At 46.9% G+C, this 18373-nt stretch overlaps 3 protein-coding genes across 6 annotated transcripts; all 3 read right to left on the reverse strand.

The window, feature by feature from the left end:
- Positions 1-1487: 1487 nt before the first annotated feature.
- LOC123438134 (short-chain dehydrogenase TIC 32, chloroplastic-like) lies at positions 1488-6879 on the reverse strand. Of its 3 annotated transcripts, none has more exons than XM_045115757.1 (9): positions 6694-6874; positions 6335-6569; positions 6110-6189; positions 5454-5607; positions 5284-5362; positions 5128-5212; positions 4882-4928; positions 4628-4774; positions 1488-2110 (listed from the first exon to the last, which is right to left on the reverse strand). In XM_045115757.1, the coding sequence occupies exons 1-9, from the start codon at positions 6797-6799 to the stop codon at positions 2105-2107; spliced, it is 939 nt and encodes a 312-aa protein (XP_044971692.1). In that variant the 5' UTR covers positions 6800-6874; the 3' UTR covers positions 1488-2104. The 3 variants fall into 3 exon arrangements, 2 of the variants coding, with proteins under 2 accessions (XP_044971692.1, XP_044971691.1); XM_045115756.1 differs by lacking the exon at positions 1488-2110 and adding an exon at positions 4404-4547; XR_006629318.1 differs by lacking the exon at positions 1488-2110 and having other exon boundaries at positions 4722-4774; positions 4882-5034; positions 6694-6879.
- Positions 6880-7007: 128 nt separating this feature from the next.
- On the reverse strand, positions 7008-8390 carry LOC123438165. The gene has a single exon (XM_045115758.1). The coding sequence runs from the start codon at positions 8017-8019 to the stop codon at positions 7216-7218; it is 804 nt and encodes a 267-aa protein (XP_044971693.1). The 5' UTR covers positions 8020-8390; the 3' UTR covers positions 7008-7215.
- Positions 8391-8487: 97 nt separating this feature from the next.
- On the reverse strand, positions 8488-17777 carry LOC123438108 (tetratricopeptide repeat protein SKI3). Of its 2 annotated transcripts, XM_045115754.1 has the most exons (20): positions 17332-17777; positions 17083-17205; positions 14456-14539; positions 14293-14343; positions 14114-14206; positions 13828-13968; positions 13669-13749; positions 13328-13575; positions 13079-13250; positions 12885-13006; positions 12726-12783; positions 12545-12610; positions 11949-12167; positions 11671-11722; positions 11137-11510; positions 10929-11023; positions 10618-10857; positions 9888-10531; positions 9019-9222; positions 8488-8918 (listed from the first exon to the last, which is right to left on the reverse strand). In XM_045115754.1, the coding sequence occupies exons 1-20, from the start codon at positions 17524-17526 to the stop codon at positions 8716-8718; spliced, it is 3465 nt and encodes a 1154-aa protein (XP_044971689.1). In that variant the 5' UTR covers positions 17527-17777; the 3' UTR covers positions 8488-8715. The 2 variants fall into 2 exon arrangements, with proteins under 2 accessions (XP_044971689.1, XP_044971690.1); XM_045115755.1 differs by lacking the exons at positions 17083-17205; positions 17332-17777 and adding an exon at positions 15099-15174.
- Between the last annotated feature and the right edge of the window lie 596 nt (positions 17778-18373).

The following is an 18373-nucleotide window of genomic DNA, read 5'->3' on the forward strand; positions in this document are numbered from 1 at the left end:
GAGCATGGAACAAACAGAAATTATAGATACGTTTGGGATGTATCACCCCCCCTCTAGACATACTTCGAACCCTACACATGTACGATCAGATCCTACATTTTGTAGACGTTGAGCTACAACACCAGAACCAAGGAGACATGACACTGTACATGTCCCTATAGCATGCATCAGCTAGTCCATGTACTCCCTCGATACCTAGTTCTCCCTAACTATAATATTTAAGTACAGAGGGAGTATCATGCATCACCTAGGCTTGTTGTCAGCTAGGTACTGTAGGTACACATGCGAGTGCAGCGCAACAACATAAGAAATGAACTACACACATGCATGGGTGTTGACACTCAGTACTGACTCCTACCGCCACGGACTCTGGCGATAAGGTTTAATGACCTACCGCCAGGGACCTTGGCGGTAGGGTATTTTTCACGCTATAAGAGCAGCTCTAGTCGTTCTGGCCCCCCAATGGCCTGAAATAGCGTCGCTTGGGGGCGAACCGACGCTAAAATTGGTTTGGGGGGCTCAGGTTCCCAGCCGCCCCCAAGGTCGCCCCACACTTCGTTTTCCAAATTAAATTTGGATCAAATTTGAAGAAACTGACTCGATTTTGGACGAAATTTAGGCAATTTTATTCAAATTTGTACAAACTTAAAGAAGTACATAAAAACATAAAAAAAAACTACTACGCCGTCGTCGCCGTCGTGTTGCCCTAGCCTAGTTCATGCCGAGGAGCTGGTAGAAGGCGGTGTAGTCGTCTCCGTCATCGTCGCCGCCGTTGTCATCGCCGTCCTGCGCGTCGCGGCGTACTTCTTCGGCGGCATGGCGGGGGAGAAGATGGAGAGAATGGCGGGAATGGTGGGGTGTGGATGATGAGGAGGGAAAGGGAGGGAAAAGGAAGAAACGACGGGAAAATCGACCAGTGTCGCCGACAGTGCGGCTCCACGCGACTTTTCGCTTCAGTCGGCGCCCCCCGAGCTGGGTTCATCCTGGGTCCGACGGCGCCAATTTCGACCCAAACCGGCGAAAAACGAGGTCTTGGGACGCGAGTGGGCGATTTGTTAGCGCCAATCATAAAAAAGGGGCCTGGAAGGACCCGTTGGGGATGCGGATGGAGATGTTCTAACGTCTCGACGGTGCAATTAATTCCTACCATCCCGGGCCTTAGCTGTAGTAACAAGGTGAGATCCCATTCTTTTTCAAAACAAGGTCAGTTCTCGATTTACTTTGATAAAAAAGGGTTAAAACACAAAACTTAGCCACATTAGTCCATGCCAAGGGTCCTCACTGGAGCCTCGACTTCAATGCACTTGAGAAAGTACGAGGACACCTCTCGCATGGGAGGTATTGGCAAAATACTTGACAGTTGCGACTATTCATGACAGATTTCTCTTTTTTGTTTCTCGATGTATGTTTCAAATTTTGATATGTATTTTTTAGAGATTATCTTAATATGTGTTGTAAACATGCATGATTTTTTTTAGATTTTTTCGTAAGATTTAAATTTAAATTTAGGCCGCAAGGCACACAGTGACATGCAAACGTGCATGTCACCTGATCTCTGTCCATTTGGAAGTTTCGTTGTGCTGTCCATGGTGACTCGCGCGCTATCAGGTCGTGTATTCCTTCACAGAAATGTAAGATCGATGATCCACGTTGAAGTGGACCATTGCAGGGCCGGCCCCACAGTGGTTCCATATGTGCGGCCTGCATAGGCCTAAAATTCTGAGTAGCCCAAAATTTTCTATGCAGGTCTAATATCAAAAAAATACATAAGTGTTACTGGGCCGACTGGTACTTTTGTTGGGCTAGAATCGAGGCGAACTGGCGACGTCGCGAGGAGGCCCTGCCGCCATCGAGCGCACTCCTCGACTCCTCGTGAGTCGTGCCTCGTCAGATCCGATCGCTACAATCCCTTAGAAAGAAAAAAAGATCTGATCCGAGCGTCGGGCCGGTCGCTACAAGGAGCGCCGAGCGGATCGGAATTACTCCCTCGTTCCCTCATCGCTCGTGGCCTCGTGCCCTCGTCTCGTCGCTCGTCCGCCTCATCTGGTCGCCGCTCACCAAGGCAGGCCCTCCTGTTGCGCCCTCCCTCACGTCGTGGCCGCAACTAAATCTGAAAATGGTTTTATGGTTGAACCATATCCGTACATTATCTTTTAAAATCATATTTGTATCATACCCATTTAATGTCATTATAAGCTCAATCAAAACTTAACCAATTATTGTTTTCATCCAAACCAATTTAAACCCAATACATAATCGTGGGTTTAAGCCCACTACATAATTATGGGTTTGCTTCAATTTATATATGATAGGCAAAAAAAATGCCCACAACTGAAAAGCTCACTGCCAAGTGTATTAAAACCAAATTGCTTAGCCAAAACACAAGCAAACACTTTCAATTTTTATGTGGTGTTTCCTCATAATACATAATTACATAGTGCATTACAGTATGCATGCGGATCGAAGATATTCGTTCTTGGTCGTCATTGGTTATTGCACATAGCCAATGCCTAAAAATCGGTTTGAACCATAGTTTATAACCGTTAATAATTAAACTGTTTAAACCCATAACCAACTATCCCAAACTGGTTTCTCCATATACCCAAACCAAACTAAAAAAATCTCAGTCCAATAAAACCTAAACCAAACAAACCTAAAGTAAGAACCGAACCGTTACATCCGATTTTTTAATAACCATTCTCAGGTTTAACCGCAACATAGAGTACGTTCCTCCCTGCCTCCGCTGCTCTTCGACGTCTCGTCCGGTCATCCCTGGTGATTAACTTCGGTTCCTTCTTTTCAATTATGATAAACTTGGGTTCCTATTACTCATTACTATTTTTAATTAATTATTGGCCGGTATCATTATGTTGTTAGAGGTTGGTTCTTGCCTTCTTAATTAAAAATTATAGTGTAGCAGTTTTACTGGAAAAGAGCCGAAATTAGGTGAATCAGACGGTTCGTCTAATTTTCAAATATTGACGCATGGTCTTCAATTAATATACATGTTGGGAGAGTCGTCTTAAAAGTGTTTAAACTATTAGATTTAAACTATAACAAAATTCTGTAATAGTTCTTTTTTTTGTGAGATAGGGTTTCATTTTTTATTTTCGCACAGCGTCCCGGTTTTGCCGGCCCGCCCTATACCATTGTTTCCTACCACACTTCCGGTGGCGCTGCCGGATAAGAGCAACTCTAACAGACCCTATAAAATCTCGACCCGCAAAACGCGTTTGCGGGTCGAAAACATGCGCGGCCGAACAGAAACCGTAGATGAAACTGCATAATTTGAAAATATAGTTTTGTAGGAAGTTCATACTACATATACATATATTTTACATGATCAAGCACTTCAAACACTAGTTCATACTACATACTACATCAGTACTAGTACTAGGGGGTTGGGATCTCACGGCGGCAAGCTCGCGGCCATGGATGACGCCTTCGAGGAACTCAATCCTCCTCGTCGGAGCTGCAGAGATCGATGTACATCGCCCTCTGCTCCTCGCGGATGCGCCGCCACTCGTCGTCCTTCGCCTTGGCGGCGAGGTTGGCCTCGACCGCCTACTGTCACTGGAGGTCTTCGATCTTCTCGTCGTGGCGCCGGCGCTCCGACTCCTCGTGCACGCTACGCTTGGCAATGGCGACCGCAACCGCGTCCACGTCGGCGACGAAGTCCTCCGGACCGACGACTCCGCGGCGGCCAAGCTACTTGGGCTCCTCCTTGACGGGGACGAACTCGACGTCCTCCGGCTCCTCCGACCACTGCCTCTTCACCGCGCCGGAAGAGGAGGAGCTCCCGGCATAGATAAGCTCTCGCCGCCGAGGACGAGCCTGCGACCGAGGACGGCGTACGGCCATGCCGATGGTCGTACTCCTCCGTCTCCCGGACGAGGAAGCTCGGCGCTGGCGAGAGGCCGCGGTTGGTCCATCTCTTCGCCCCGCGCTTCCTCGTGGCGTCGGAGCGGACGCGTCGCTCGTGCTCGGGGTCGTTGCCGCCACCGGATCTGCTGCCGGAGCCGCGTCCGGAGCTCCACATGCGGCCCCACATGGCGGTTGGAGGCGGAAGGTAGTCGCCGGCGGCGAGAAATGTGGAGACGGGGGGTGGGGAATTGCATGGCTCGGGCGGCGGCGGGGATAGGGTCTCGACCAGCAAACACACCGCGGAACCGTAGATATAGTGGTCGGGGCATGCGGTTTGCTGGCCGCGGCAAATTCTTTTACGGACCGAACGAGTATGCGGGCTCTGTTCTATCAGGAAAAATGGGCCGAACCCGCATACTCAGCCGAAATTTTATGAATTTACCTCTTTTACGGGGTCTGCTAGAAGTTGCTCTAAGAAGCATAGGTAGGTTATCGAAGTGCATAAACAGATGAGAACTGTAAAGATTGTTGCATTCTGATTGGACAAACTACATGCATTTATTCCGTGTTAGCAAAGGATCCATCAAGACGGTTGGTTCAAGACTTCTAGACCAAAAATAATACCAAGAGAAATTGATAATTACAACTGACAGTAGCCATGCTCCTGTCTTGCTCTGAAGTAACTGAATGTAGAAGTAGCAGAAATTAGAGTGTACACGGAACAATCTATTTATCTGAAACCGGCATATCAAGAAGACACTACCTGCAAGCTGAAGTTCCACAGCTTCTTGGCCAACTCTGCATCTACAGCTTGCGAGCTTGGGTTTGCTATATTACAATTGCCGAAGTATTTACCAGTTATCCCCTGGACTTGAGGGTGCATCGCCACATAACATGTTGTTGCAGCACCCTGAATGAACGTAGCATGATGTTCTCTTCAGCCATTGAAATGCATAATATGTTCTACCAAGAAGGCAAAAACAACAGTGAATTATGAAACCGTGAGAGTATGTTCACCTGTTCGATGCTCCTGCTTATGATTCTTCCAACAGTATTCATCAGAGCTGCAATGGCATACATGCAGTAAGGTTATACTCCCTCCGTCCCAGAATAATAAGTGTCGCAAAATTTGTACTAAGTTAGTACAAATTTTATACTAGACCAACGACACTTATTTTGGGACGGAGGGAGTATATATCAGTTCAAGATGGTCGGCTCTGGATTTCTCGGAAGACCAAAAAATTCCAGTGATCTGAGAGTTACCGCTCACAATAGTCCTGTTCCTGAAAAGGCTTGTGGCGATGATCCCGGGATGTACCGTGTTCGCTGAAATGTTCACCCCTTCATCCTGTACACGAAATTATTTTGAATTTCTTCTCTTCAAGCATTCATTCAGGTGGCAAAGAATCAACGTTGTACCTTGAGAATCCGAGACAGCTCATTTGTGTGCAGAATGTTTGCAAGCTTCGACTGACCATAAGCAATGAAACTGTTGAAGCTGTAAGCATTGCAAACCTGTTACTTCCCCAATTTTGTGAGGGCTGGAGATGGTTCATTCATTCGGCTTTGTCTAGCTGACAACAGATTACCCTGAAGGATCAAGCACTTTGTCGAAGCATATCCCTTCGGCGTACGTCATGATATGCCCCGCCGATGATACGTTGACGATCCTTCCTTCGACGCCGCTGTCCCGGCACGTGATCTTCATGTTCTCCAGCAACAGGTTCGTCAGAAGGAAATGCCCTGCCATTGGAGTCAACAAGCTGCTCCACTGTGAGCATCAACCACATAACCCACAGACTGCTCGAACTGACACAAACGTCTAAGAACTAACCCTGAACTTTGAAACCGTCTAAATACAACCCTGAAATGCCAAAACCGGTTAAATTTCAACCCTGCCCTCGCCTCAAACCTGCTAAATACGAATTCCGGTCGAATGTTTTTGTCTGTTTGGCAAAAGGTTTAGAACTCTCCTAGATTGATCACCATGGTAGCGTTGATTTTACAGGTTTTCTTATTTATTTTCTGGACACTTACAATTTTCTTATCAAATTTTGACCAAACAATGGGCTGAATATGTATTTTGCTTGTATTTTCTAATTGGAAGGTTCCATATTACAACGCTGGAATGTCTCTAAAATTCTTAGACATTTGTAGACAGTTCAGGGTTGAAATATAAAAAACTTCTCCGAGGGAACAAATGCACACGAGTATCGAGTGGACAGCTCGAGCTGATTGTGAGTACCGATGTGGTTCGTCGCAAAGTGCAGCTCCAGGCCGTCGCAGGAACGGGTGCAGTCCCTCGCCATGACTCCAGCGTTGTTGCTGTCGAGAAGATGCAAGAAATTGAAATTAAGCTCCCGGTACGTGCAACCATTGGCGAGTTCTCTGTTCTAGAGCATTCTTGATGCAAATGGCAGAGGCGGATTGGATGGGATGTTGTTGTGGAGGATGTGTTCTTGGTTCTTACATTAGGATGTTGAGGGGCAGGTTCAGGGAGGCGAACTCTGCGGCGAATCTCCTCACGGAGGCCATGGAGCTAAGGTCCAGCTGCAGCACGTCCAGCTCCGCGCCGCCGCGGATCTCGGCCTGGATGGCCTCCTTGGCCCTGACCCCCGCGGAGACGTCGCGGACGGCCATGACGACGCGCACGCCCCGCAGCGCCAGCACGCGCGCCGTCTCCCGCCCGATGCCTCTCGACGCACCTGCGCCGAGAGCGACCTCGCCGGTGTCAGCTCACGAGGCTGCCATGGCTGCAGCCGCTTCCAAGATTCGACGAGGACAGCATGCTGACAGCTCACCGTGTAAGCGGAAAGTGGAAGGAGGTACCTGTGATGACGGCGACTAGGCCGCGGCCGTCGATGCCGGCGGTCACCTCCTCGGCCGTGGAGGCGCCGGCGAAGCCCGAGGGGCCCTTGCGGTAGAACCACCACATCAGTCGGTCAGCAGTCAGCACTCAGCAGGCAGCAGCAGCTCAACAGGTTCGGGATGGGCTAAAATGATTCGATTCCGACGTTGTAATGTTGTATGGACATGAAGACGAAATGCATGTGAGTTCAGTCAGCAGTGTCGAATTCTTTTTTTTTCTGGCAGAGGTACCCAACACAATGATGGGTTCGGAACTCTCTACTCGAATTTGGAAGTTTTCAGATGAACATTCAAATTCAAGATTTGCATGCAGTACAGGCTACAGGGTACCAGTTTCATTCGCTGACATCTAGTGAGAAATTTTACATTACATGGCCAAAATATTCGGGCAAGGGAGAAAAGCAACAAACTACTGGAGTAAAACAAGCAACGCGGCGTACGCAGCCATCACAGGAACGCGCTGTGAGACGGCATGTCATCTATCTACGAATCCTTCTTATCTTCACTGCCGTCGCCGTCGTGGTGGGTGCGCGCCGTGCGGTCGACGCCGTCGTCGCAGTAGTACCTCTGGAGCGCCCTGGGCAGGTAGAAGGGCAGCAGGAAGGCGAAGAGGTTGGCGCCCCAGAAGGCCATGTTGGCCAACGCGAGCACCCTCCCGGCCACCACGCGCCGCTGCGCCACGCCGGGGCCGCCGCGCTTCTCCTCCATCTCCTGCCGGAGCCACTCCCCGGCGGCGAACATCCTGCGCACGCTGTACATGACCGGGACAGCGGCCCTGACGGGGAGCGAGAACCGCCACGGGAAGGCGGCGGCGAGGCCCTCGGTGAAGACCTGCGCGGAGAGCAGGAACGCGTGCGGGGCGGCGGCGGCGATGCCCGTGGTGTCCCCCGACCGGAGGCCGTCGAGGATGTAGAGCGCCGGGAGCGCGGCGCCGACGAGGAAGCCGCCGACGGTGTGCGCGGCGAGGAGGAGGCGCGCGGGGCCGAGGAAGACGGGCGCGGACGGGTCGGGCTTCCCGGGGCGCTGCGGGAAGGCGAGGGACGCGAGGAGGAGGAGGTAGGGGAGGAGCAGGACGGCGAAGGCGACCTCCGAGAGCGGCACGGTGGTGGAGAAGGCCAGCACGGCGGCCGCGCCCAGCGTGTTGAGCTGCTTGATGGAGAAGAGGTAGTAGTGGTGGTGCGGGCGCGCCGTCGGCGAGGTGGGCGTAGGGTGCAGCGGCGGCGGCGGCTGCCCCATCGACGGCAGCGCGATGCCGCCCCCCGCCGTCGGGCCCACGCCGCCGGACATCGATCGGCGGTGACCGGAGAGCTGTCGCGGCGTTGGCCTGTCGGTCGGTCTGTTGCGGTACGAGGTGGCGGGCGGCAGCGTTGGCGGGTGAGAGAGTGAGGTGTCCCCGGTGCAGTGCGCGGGGGGAAAGGTTAAGGCGACGGGTGGATGGGGTGCGTGGCGCGCTCTGGTGCTCGGCTCGCCATGGCGCGCCGCGTGTGGAGGCTCTTCGGATTATCTTACTGGCCTCGGAGCCTGCGAGGAACAGCGCGGCTCGGGTCGGGCTACGTGTTCCCGGCGTGTCCTTCACGGACTTGCGCTCTCCACCGAAAAGTGCGTGCTCGGCGCAAGGAACTTTCTCGAAACAGGGTGATTCGAGGTTTAGAACCAAGTAGGCACTCCACTTGTACCGGAGCAGATGATAAACGATCCCGAAAGCAGAAAGAAGAGTAGATTACCCCACTGATGCATGCAGTATGCTGCTTGAGCTGGGATAAGAAGACTCTGACGCTTCTTTTTTTCTTTCCTTGCATGCAGTCTCAACTCCCAGCTCCTACCACTAGAGGGAAATGTTAGAAAGAAACTATGTTTACAACAACAAATACACTTCGCCAGAGCACCTCATGGGCTCATAGCAAAGAGGTCTACACGACACAAATTACGCTACAACTCCGTTAAACTGATTCTGCTACGTCCGTCTCAGCTACAAGACCGAGGCTACACGTACACAAGCTGCAGCAAGGCCTTCCAGTACCGGGAGCACGACGGGTTCTGGTGTATCGCCCTCAGAAGCCACGCCCCGGGACTCTGCATCGTCTCCACCAACTGCTGCTGCTTCTTCTGCTGAGGACCTGCCACCGCTGCAGTCGACTGGCTCGCCAGAAGATGCATTTGGAAGTAGAGCTCGGCAGGCCGCAGTTCTGCGCGAATCGAAACCAGGAAACGATCAGATAAAAATGAAATGAACGTTTTATCTGAGCAGTGCTCTTTGAAGCTCTGAGCTTCAGTTTCGGTTAAGACCTGGGGGCCAAGAGAACCACTCGAGGCGAAGGTTCTTCTCCCACTTGGCTTTGGAGCCGAGGCTGCCTTCTGCTTGGGCCAGCAGGAGTGACACGATGGGTACGGCAGCTTGAGACTTCTGCTGCGCCTTTCTGAGGCTCGAAGCTGCGCGGGTTATATACTGAGGAGCCGCATACCTCCGGGCAATCTCCATATGCATAGCTCCTGCCAGGGTGATTTTTGATTCAGTATACGGTGGGAACATAGAAAGAAGCAAACTCATCTAACTAATGTTAGTCTCACTTGCTATCACCCCTTTAGATGTAAAAAACGGCATAAAATTTGCAGGCGGTGAACAGAGGTAAAAAACTGAATGGTTGAACAGGATGTGCAGATTCTACCTCCTGGACTAACTAGCAAAGAAATGTGATACCTAAGCATCTACTCCCTCCGTCCCATAATATAAGAGTGGCTCTTATATTATGGGACAGAGGGAGTACTTGGTTACTGTAGCACATAGATGTGAAGAAGCAGAACCCATCAGCTGGTGTTATGTTATGGACAATGTTAAGCTAGGGCCGCAATGCTACTGTGAATGATCATGATCAGGAAACCAGGTGATAAACAAGTCACCCGCAGTGTTACTGTGAATGCTCACTGCCAGCAAACCAGGTGATAAGCAAGTAACTCACACAAGAAGATTCTTCTTTCTAAGTTTCTTAAGCGGATTGCAGGATACTGTGATCATGATGTCTACTGGAGTTTGGAGGTAACAGAACAATCGAGCACAGAATTCAACTCCATATAAGAAGTAACCAAAAAAGTTTCAGGGAAAACTGACAATTAAATAAGCTAACCAAAAAACAGAGAAAAACAACAAACTGGCTTACCATTCAGGAATAAGACACAGCTATCAGCATCCTTTTCAGCACATGCCTGTGCAAGAGCTTTTTCAGCACTTGCAAAGTCCTCATCCCGCATAAAACACTGAGCACATGCTAGGTTAAAAAGAGATGCCCATTTTGATGGGTTGCTACCGTTCCTTTCAATGCATTCTTTGAGATTTATCTCTATTTCATCAGAGCCACGGTTCACTGAACATAGAGATTCAAGTTGCTTGAGCATTACCCAGCCAACCTCAGTATTCGTGCGGTTCTGCAAGCATTTCATGTATTCCTTCCTGGAGTTCGAAAGATCGCCTTGCACCACATAAGCCCGACACAGTTGCAAGTGTGCAAAGAAAGTATCCACACTAGGAGGAGCAACTCCTAGAGCATCTGTAACTTGAGCAATGCCGTTTCCATGGTCATCAGATTGCAAACTAACCTCTGAAAACAAAAGAAGTAGCAAGTACTTCTCATAAAGGCTGTGTTTATGCTCTTGTGAATTGCTACTGCTGGACATAATTTGTAAAACCAGCCTCTTCAAAGTGGTACAAATATGTTTGGGGTACTTCTCTTCACGTGCTTTTTGGAAAATAGCAAGCACAAGCAAGTAGCGTGCATCTTGGTTCCATGGTTCTTGATGGACCAACCTTCAAATGAAGTTCCATGCTTAGTTTGCCGACCAAAGTCAAAAAAGTATGATGTTGTCAATGCCATAGGTTGGAAAAAAACATACCTTTGCAGGTTGCATATTGCATTGTATTGACTTAGGTACTGGTCTTCACATGTTGGGAATGAGAACTTTGGATAAGAAGTGCAGGTAGAATAGCAAGACATTGTTGCACATGCTTGAATTTGATGCGGAGACCTTAGACCACTATTGGATGTGTGCCCATGGGACAACGAAGTAACCCTTACTGCTTTGTGAGAAGCAGTCCAATCTCCACTCGACAGCAACAGAGCTCCAAGATGGTTTCTGCAGCATGCAACAAAGGCAACATTATGACCAATATAGTCAAGGTTTATTGTTCCAGGGAAGATCATTACCTTACTAAACTGCAGTCAGGATACATGTGTAGAACCTTTTTCAGGTAAGACAAACCACCCTCGACCCCTAAACAGTTGTTTACTTCCCCACCAATCTACAAAAAAAAAAATATATATATATATATATATTATTAGAACTAGCATACACCAAAAAAAGGAAAAAGAGAAAATCCACCAAGTACCCAAAAAAAAAAATTAGGCTACTTACTGCCTTCCCCAGAGCAATATTTGAGTGGACTTCACTCATCACGTCATAGGATGTAAGTCTAGGAGGCATGCTCAAGTGAGGTAACTGAAAACGCTTGCTTGGCTGCAAAGCATCTAATGCAGAGATGATGAATTTCAACTCTCTGTTATAACTGGGTTGACCAGGGAGTGTATGAATGACCAAAGCTGCAGAATCCTTCCCAGTTATGTTGTATGCTAAGGTGCATATGAATCCCAGTGCCCCAGTTGCACTCTCGTGCTTCATATTAGATAAGTTTTCAGCCAAGTTTCGTGATATGGAAAGAGCTTCATCATGCCGTCCAAGTTTCCACAATGCAAGAGCATATATTTGCAATCCATCAACGTTCAGCAGTCCTACAAATTTGAGATGATCTGTTGGTTTGTATGTTGTATATAACATGTGCAAAATAAATTGATGATAATAATATAATATGCTTGCCATGCATGTTTGTTCAATTCGTGAGAAAAAAATGAAATATAAGCCTTCTGTTGCTTGAACTGAAACAAAACAGACCTTGTGTTTTCAACTCTTCGCACTCGCGCACAGCATCAGTTGCAAGACCAGCCTGCGGTCAATGCAATGATTTTAATTAAGGAGTGCAAGTGCTTATGGGGGATTAAAAGGATAACCACCTAACTATAAGATTCATAAGCACCACACTAGGAACAGCAAGCTTATTACAGATCAAGTCACAGTAAACACCATTTTATTAGATTTATTACAGTAAACAGCATGAAAGCTTCTTGCTCTGAAATAAATAATTTTATCAAACCATATGATAGTATTCTTACCTTACATAGTGACCGGGCAAGATTCACTGAAACATCAACAAAAGGATATCTATTGTCTAACTTGGACCTGCGCATCATGTCCAAAGCAAACTTCGCATGTTGGTAAGACGCGATTGCAGAATGGAAATCTGATCGCACTTCAGAGACCAAGCCATTTATATTGTGTGATTCTGGGTAATGAGGCGCTCGCTGAACAGCCTGTCTTACAGCCATCAATACCTACACAACACAAAGCACCACATACACAGAGACTGACATGTCAAAGGAAAAGAGCTTGTAATAAGTGTGAACAACATAAGCATTGCTTAAGAAAGATTACATATACATAACCTGGTGCTCTAAATACCCAAACCCAGGCACTAACTTATATAGGCATGGCTATAAACATGTGCCTAGTGAAACCATCTGTAGCACTAACTTAGTGACAATGCCAAGAATTCAACAACACTATGATGTAAAGATGAGACCATACAATAACTGCCACCAGGTTAAACGGGCTGCTTTAGAAAAACAGCACTTCATTTTGAGCATGAAGTAGCCAATATTTACTTCGAAATTAACTTTCAACGACACCAGAAAAATGAAATTGAACATACCTGAGGTGACATAAGTTCACCAGAACGAGCTGCAATTGTCCCAAGGCCAATCTGGAACTCTGGCAGCTATGTAAATATGACATGAGAATGAGATAAAGTCATAAAACTAAAGTAAGGAAATAACTAAGCAAAGCACTAAATTACATTAATAGCAACAGATAACTCAGTAAATTGTACTTACAGGTAGTATCTGCACAGCTCTCAAGCAGCTTTCATAAGACTCATTTACTGCACCAGCCCTTTAAGATCATGCCAAAACCTAAATCAGTGTAAGCAAAAATTGAATGCAGCAGTATAGGGGCCTTTTTGGCTTTCAGCGAAAGATGTAGGGGGTAGTTACCTAGATTGGTGATCGTTTTCTGCCGACATTCCAGCCCATGGCAAGGCCAATGATGGATCAATGCTTCGAGCTCGATCAAATGCTTGTCTTGCCAATTGCTTGTGACCTGATTGTCTGTAAATCTGAAGGTCCTACTATTAGTTACCTTCCTGCTAGTGAAAAGAGGCAACCAACTACAGCATAAATAGCAGTACCTTTCCAAGGTATGCCCAAGCTTCAGAGAGAGACGTATCCAACTGCAGTGCCCTGATAAGAGAATGCTGCTTTAAAGCCTGATTAGTTGAGACTGAACTCAATGTAACCCAGAAATCCTTATTAACTGGTTCCAGCATCAAACCACCTAACGACATTTTCTCTGGAAGCTCCCTGTTGTACAGAAAACATAAGAGTGTCATCAGCAATCTCCTAAACGAAGCTAGCATCTGATGAACAAAGAAGTTTACCAAACAATGGGGTCTACAGAGTTATTCTCCTCCATGGTACAAATGAGATCAAGACAAATAGCAGTATCAACGTGAATATTAGCTTCCCAAGGAGTGAGGTGCAAAGCTCGTTGATATGAGAGTTTTGCACTATTTGCAGCTGACAAACATGTATTTCTCCACTGAAGGACAGAAGCTTTGAAATTTTGTTCATCCATGCCCCTCTTGATATGCCTATCCTCCCACGGAAAACACCTTGCAAGTGCGAGCTGACATAAAGTGTGAGACATGATTGAATAGAATACTTCAAGTTATAAGGTGCCAAATAAATTAAAGTGATCAACTAATGGTAATAGAGGTACCTGAGTATCTGCATGCAATTTCCAAACACAGGAAAGGTTTCCAGCCAAGGAAGTGCAAACTTTAGCAGTTTCTGATGCTTCCTGCATGAAACAACACTCGGGTGATATGTGGACATGAAATGCTATTGATACAGAATAAAGTATCATATACCAAAATACCTTCAACAGATTAGCTGCCCAGGTAAAGGCCCCAGTAGTTACACAATGCTTTGACCACGCAAGCAATGCCGAAGCAAGTCCAAAGTATGCAGAATGATTATGAGGAGCCATCTCCACGGCAGAACGAAACTGTTCGACTCCCTAATATTGTGTAAAGTACAATATCACAGAAATTATTACCGGTAGCAGTAGTAGAGTTCGCATAGATGCTTAAATTGGTCTTTGATAATAAAAACCGTAGGTATCCAACACAACTGAAAGTTTATTAGCTGAAAACACTTCCTACCTTTCTGAAATAACCAAGCATTAGCTGGATGTTTCCACTTTCAATCAAAGCAAAGACCTTGGAAGTATCAAGTTCAATAGCTCGCCCATATGACTGCCAACCAAAACTGAAGTAAGCATATTCAGAAGACTCGCTACAACATAAATTAGTTATGATGCTTGAAAGTGAAAACAGCACACCTTCACTGCTGCAGTAAACATGCCCAAACGGTGGTAAGCCAGACCAAGTGCCTAATACCAAATATGGAATGTTAAACTCAATACATTGTAAAGACAGAACGTACGTATGACTTGAGATTTTCATCAACTTTGACAAGGAAGTATAAGGAAATAAAACACGCACCTCCCATAAATCGGCACATGTTGGATAACCTCGTATTGAGTGTTGAAGGCTCTGTATAGCATCTGACCACTTATTTTGATGAACCTAAATTTGCCATATCATGTCAATACTTACTATGGATATGTTCCATTACGCAATTTACAGAAAAGATAATCACAAGAAAACTATTAACAAATTATACACACAAGCTTAACCTTGTCAGTTTAAAGTTAAAACAAAGAACACTAGTAGCTCCTTGATTCAAGAAAACAAAACAATGCAATTGTTAAAGCCTGGAAAGGGCTCTAAGCCTAGTCATTGAAGGATAGGCAGGCATAACAAGATCTGAACCAGCTCTAGGGTTGGAAGAAAAAAGGAGTTGAGCACCAGGAAGGAACAGTCACCCAAAGGACCAGACTGCCAAAGGACCTGGTGGGAACCCTCTAAACTGGTCAATTAAACCCAGCAGGTGACACATGTGAAGCAGGCTCCCAAAAGGCATCAGAACATTTGATATTTTTATGATAAGTGCATTTCAGACAACTGTGTTTTACTGCTGCTTAGGAACTTGTTTTGTTTTATACTTCTATTCAGGCAGCAACACAAAAACCTTTAGAAAAGGTGAAAAGGACAAGCCAGTATCTCCATGTTTTACTCTATGTACCTTGGCAAGCCAGTATGGAAGTATGCACTGCCCACATGTCTTTGCAGAGATGTACTGATGTCCACTAGAGGCACAATTGACTCTTCAACTTCATCTCTATCAGTATTGCACAGTTGGCACCAACTCTGAGCTCTGCCCTTTCTAGAATCAGCGACCTCAACTTTACAGCTTATACTGTGCCTCCAATTCACTTCAGAAAAACCAACTGTGTGCTAACTAGGTTCAATTGCCCCGTGGCAGTACTTAAGAGTTCAAACCAAACAATATAATTTGCTAGTCACTGGAAACTACATTCAAATATGAATCCAACAATATAATTTTGGTGACATGCATTAACATTTTTTTAGTAAAATATATGGTCAAAATTTGACACAAAATATGAAGGGAACTAATAAACCTAGACGGAGTTAGTATCTATACAGTGTACTGTGTATGAGTAACTATGGATACTATGCGTTGACAATGGCACGATGCTAGATCCAATGGTCAAGATCGGACAAATCCTGATGTTTAAAACCCTTAGAACAGACTCCTTGGTACACCAGATCATGTCACATTGTATTTCAGGATGGTAGTTACACAGAACATTCACCGGCAGCAAGCAATACTGGCACTGGAACCTTGCAGCATGTGGTGATGCCGATGGCCCAATTTTGACAGATAAACTATTTGGATTAAATATAATTGTATATATATATATATAATATACTGATGCATATTTGTTCTTACCATATTTCTACATCATAAAAACGTTGCATGAAGTCACGTGTATTTTGCCGTATAATATAATTGAGAAATATAACACACACAGCAACAAGTAATAACAAACATTACTTGTAGAGTTGTACATCACCTATTCAGCTATAAGTACCAAACTTAATCCTGAATGACCTATTGCTGGTAGATTTTACTTATCGGCAGTATGTACTCCGTATTCAATTATCCCTCACTGTACTTGAGATGAAAATCTGTACCATAAAAGGACATACTAGGGTCTAGCGGCCTTTCAAAATTAAACCAGCAGTACTGAGGAGTGATCCCTGGTCGAACAGGTGACTCGATGAACCAAGACCTTGAGCAGTTTGATGACCAGGCTGATTATACCTTAACTAACCTATACAGCATAGCTAAGAAACTACTGCGACAAGGTCATTCCGATGGTTCCTACTGATGTAGTTCCTGCTAAACATCTTCTAATATTATCAGATAATACCATTATGCTATCACACCTAAAAACCTATCGCCAATTTGTAGAAGTATTAACAGAGAAGAAGATATTGAAAATTCCTGCTTGCCTATCTAATCTCTACAGGACAAAGGCCTGAAGTCAAAACCATGTCCACAATCTAATCCCAGTGGTTCTATCTTGTGATCTGTAAGACCTGTAACTTAATGTTCTCCATCAAAACTTTTAAGATCATTGACGTTCTTAAAATAGCTTAAAATGTGTACTATCCAGATGTTAACTAGGTGCTGGTAAGGGAGTGACAACTATTCAACTGGGCCATGTTTCATGCAGCCCTCCAAGTTTCCTCACTCTGGTAATTCAAAAGATCATGAAAGAATTGTGAATGCACTGCCAGGGATTAACTCTGGATGACTTCAAAGTGGATCTAGAATAAAGGAGGGAGGAGGGGGGCGAATACCATGGGTGGACGAAATGTGAATGGACTACCAGGGATTAACTCTGGATGACTTCAGAGTGGATCTAAAATTCTAAATAGTTTTTAGCCTTCAATGGCCTAAATTGAGTCTGATTTCAATTCTTTCCTTCCGCAATCTAAATAATCCTTGAAACCAAAAGTTCTCTCTAACAAATGCCTATAGGCTTCATTTCCATAGGTTTAAAATTAGGAGGTTCCGACCCAATTCAAATGTATTCGCTCAACCGAAATGAACCCTTGAGATTTGCACATGATGTTGACATGATCACTCCATCAAGCAATATAAAGTGAGTAAAAGCAGCTGCCACCCAAGTATACACCTGCAAGTAGCCGAGTCTCCGGAAGGCCCAAAATGCGCGCGGCGACTTGCCGGCAGCCTCCTTGCACACGGCGAGCTCCAGGCTCTCCTTCCCGTCCGCATCAAGCAAATCGCAGAGCGCCTCCTGCACCCACCAGCCAGCAGACAGAAACAAGCCAACATTAAAACACCACCGCGAGCAAACCAGCCAACAAACGACTTCAATGCACACGCAACGCATGTGTGTGCATCCGCATTCAACCACACCCACCCCGGCCTCGGCGTCGTCGGGGTCAAGGGCCGCGGCCCGCTGGTAGCACCTGGCCGCGCGCTGCGCGTCGCCGGCGCGGGCGTAGTGGTGGCCGAGGGAGCGGAAGGGCCCGCCGTCGTTGGGGTTCAGCTTGGCGGCCGCGAGGAGGCGCTCGGCCTCCTCCTCCGCGCCCTGCTTCGCCGCGGGGGCGGACATGGGGGCTGAGCTGAACCCTCGGAATCTCGTGCTGCGGTGCTGCTAGTGCTCCGCCGAGCAGCAGAAGAATCAGCGGCAGACTGGGTGGGGTTGAAGGGTGGATGAATCCGAGTTGGGATGGATCTCCGCGCTCCCACTCTACGTCGGAGGAGGAGGAGGAGGCTGGGGGAGGGATTTTCTTCGGGGCGGTGGTGCTCTGGTGGAGTCCGGAGAGGGTTAGATGGATGGCCCCGCGAGGGAAAGTAAAAGCAATGTTGGAACTTGGGCCAGGAACAAGTGCATTTATGGGATTTTTTCACGATTTTGAGCCATGAGATGAAAGTATTTCATGGAATGAACTCTGACTGAAACTATTTCACGATCTGATCTTTTTTGAAACGCCAGAGCCCGTGGCGTTGCAGACGCACATAGAAACGTCAGTCTAATGTGGCGTTGCAGACGCACATAGAAACGCCAGTCTAATGTGGCGTTGCGGATCCACTCAAACGCCAGTCTAGTGTGGCGTTGCAGGCCACGAGTGAAACGCCATGGTCCATGGCGTTTCAGCAGTACACATGTTGCTGGCAGCATGCCGTGGGCTGTCTGGATGTCGTCGCTGCGTTCCATAGTGGGTCTGCAATGCCAGCACTGCTGGCGTTTCACAGTTGGCCTGCAACGCCACATTAGACTGGCGTTGCAAGAAAGATAAAACGCCACGGTAGACAGACATGTCATTGTAGGGCAGCAACGCCAGCACTGTTGGCGTTTTACAGTGGGTCTGCAACGCCACTGTAGACTAGCGTTGCAAAAAAGAAAAAACGCCACGGTAGAAAGGCGTATCACTGTAGGGCAGCAACGCCACGGTAGA

This window comes from Hordeum vulgare, chromosome 1H (assembly GCF_904849725.1).
Source record: "Hordeum vulgare subsp. vulgare chromosome 1H, MorexV3_pseudomolecules_assembly, whole genome shotgun sequence".
Lineage (NCBI taxonomy): Eukaryota > Viridiplantae > Streptophyta > Magnoliopsida > Poales > Poaceae > Hordeum > Hordeum vulgare.

Bases quoted from the DNA above. Each gene is read 5' to 3' on its own strand.
- LOC123438134 (XM_045115756.1), bottom strand. From the start codon at position 6,799: ATGTGGTGGTTCTACCGCAAGGGCCCCTCGGGCTTCGCCGGCGCCTCC. The intron at 4,929-5,127 runs GTAACTCTCAGA...ATGCCATTGCAG, and splicing joins GAACAGGACTATTGTGAGCG to CTCTGATGAATACTGTTGGA. The intron at 4,775-4,881 runs GTGAACATACTC...ACGTTCATTCAG, and splicing joins TAAGCAGGAGCATCGAACAG to GGTGCTGCAACAACATGTTA.
- LOC123438108 (XM_045115754.1), bottom strand. From the start codon at position 17,526: ATGTCCGCCCCCGCGGCGAAGCAGGGCGCGGAGGAGGAGGCCGAGCGC. The intron at 10,532-10,617 runs GTATGTTTTTTT...CTTCATTTGAAG, and splicing joins GCAATATGCAACCTGCAAAG to GTTGGTCCATCAAGAACCAT. The intron at 8,919-9,018 runs GTCTTAACCGAA...CGATTCGCGCAG, and splicing joins GTGGTTCTCTTGGCCCCCAG to AACTGCGGCCTGCCGAGCTC.
- LOC123438165 (XM_045115758.1), bottom strand. From the start codon at position 8,019: ATGTCCGGCGGCGTGGGCCCGACGGCGGGGGGCGGCATCGCGCTGCCG.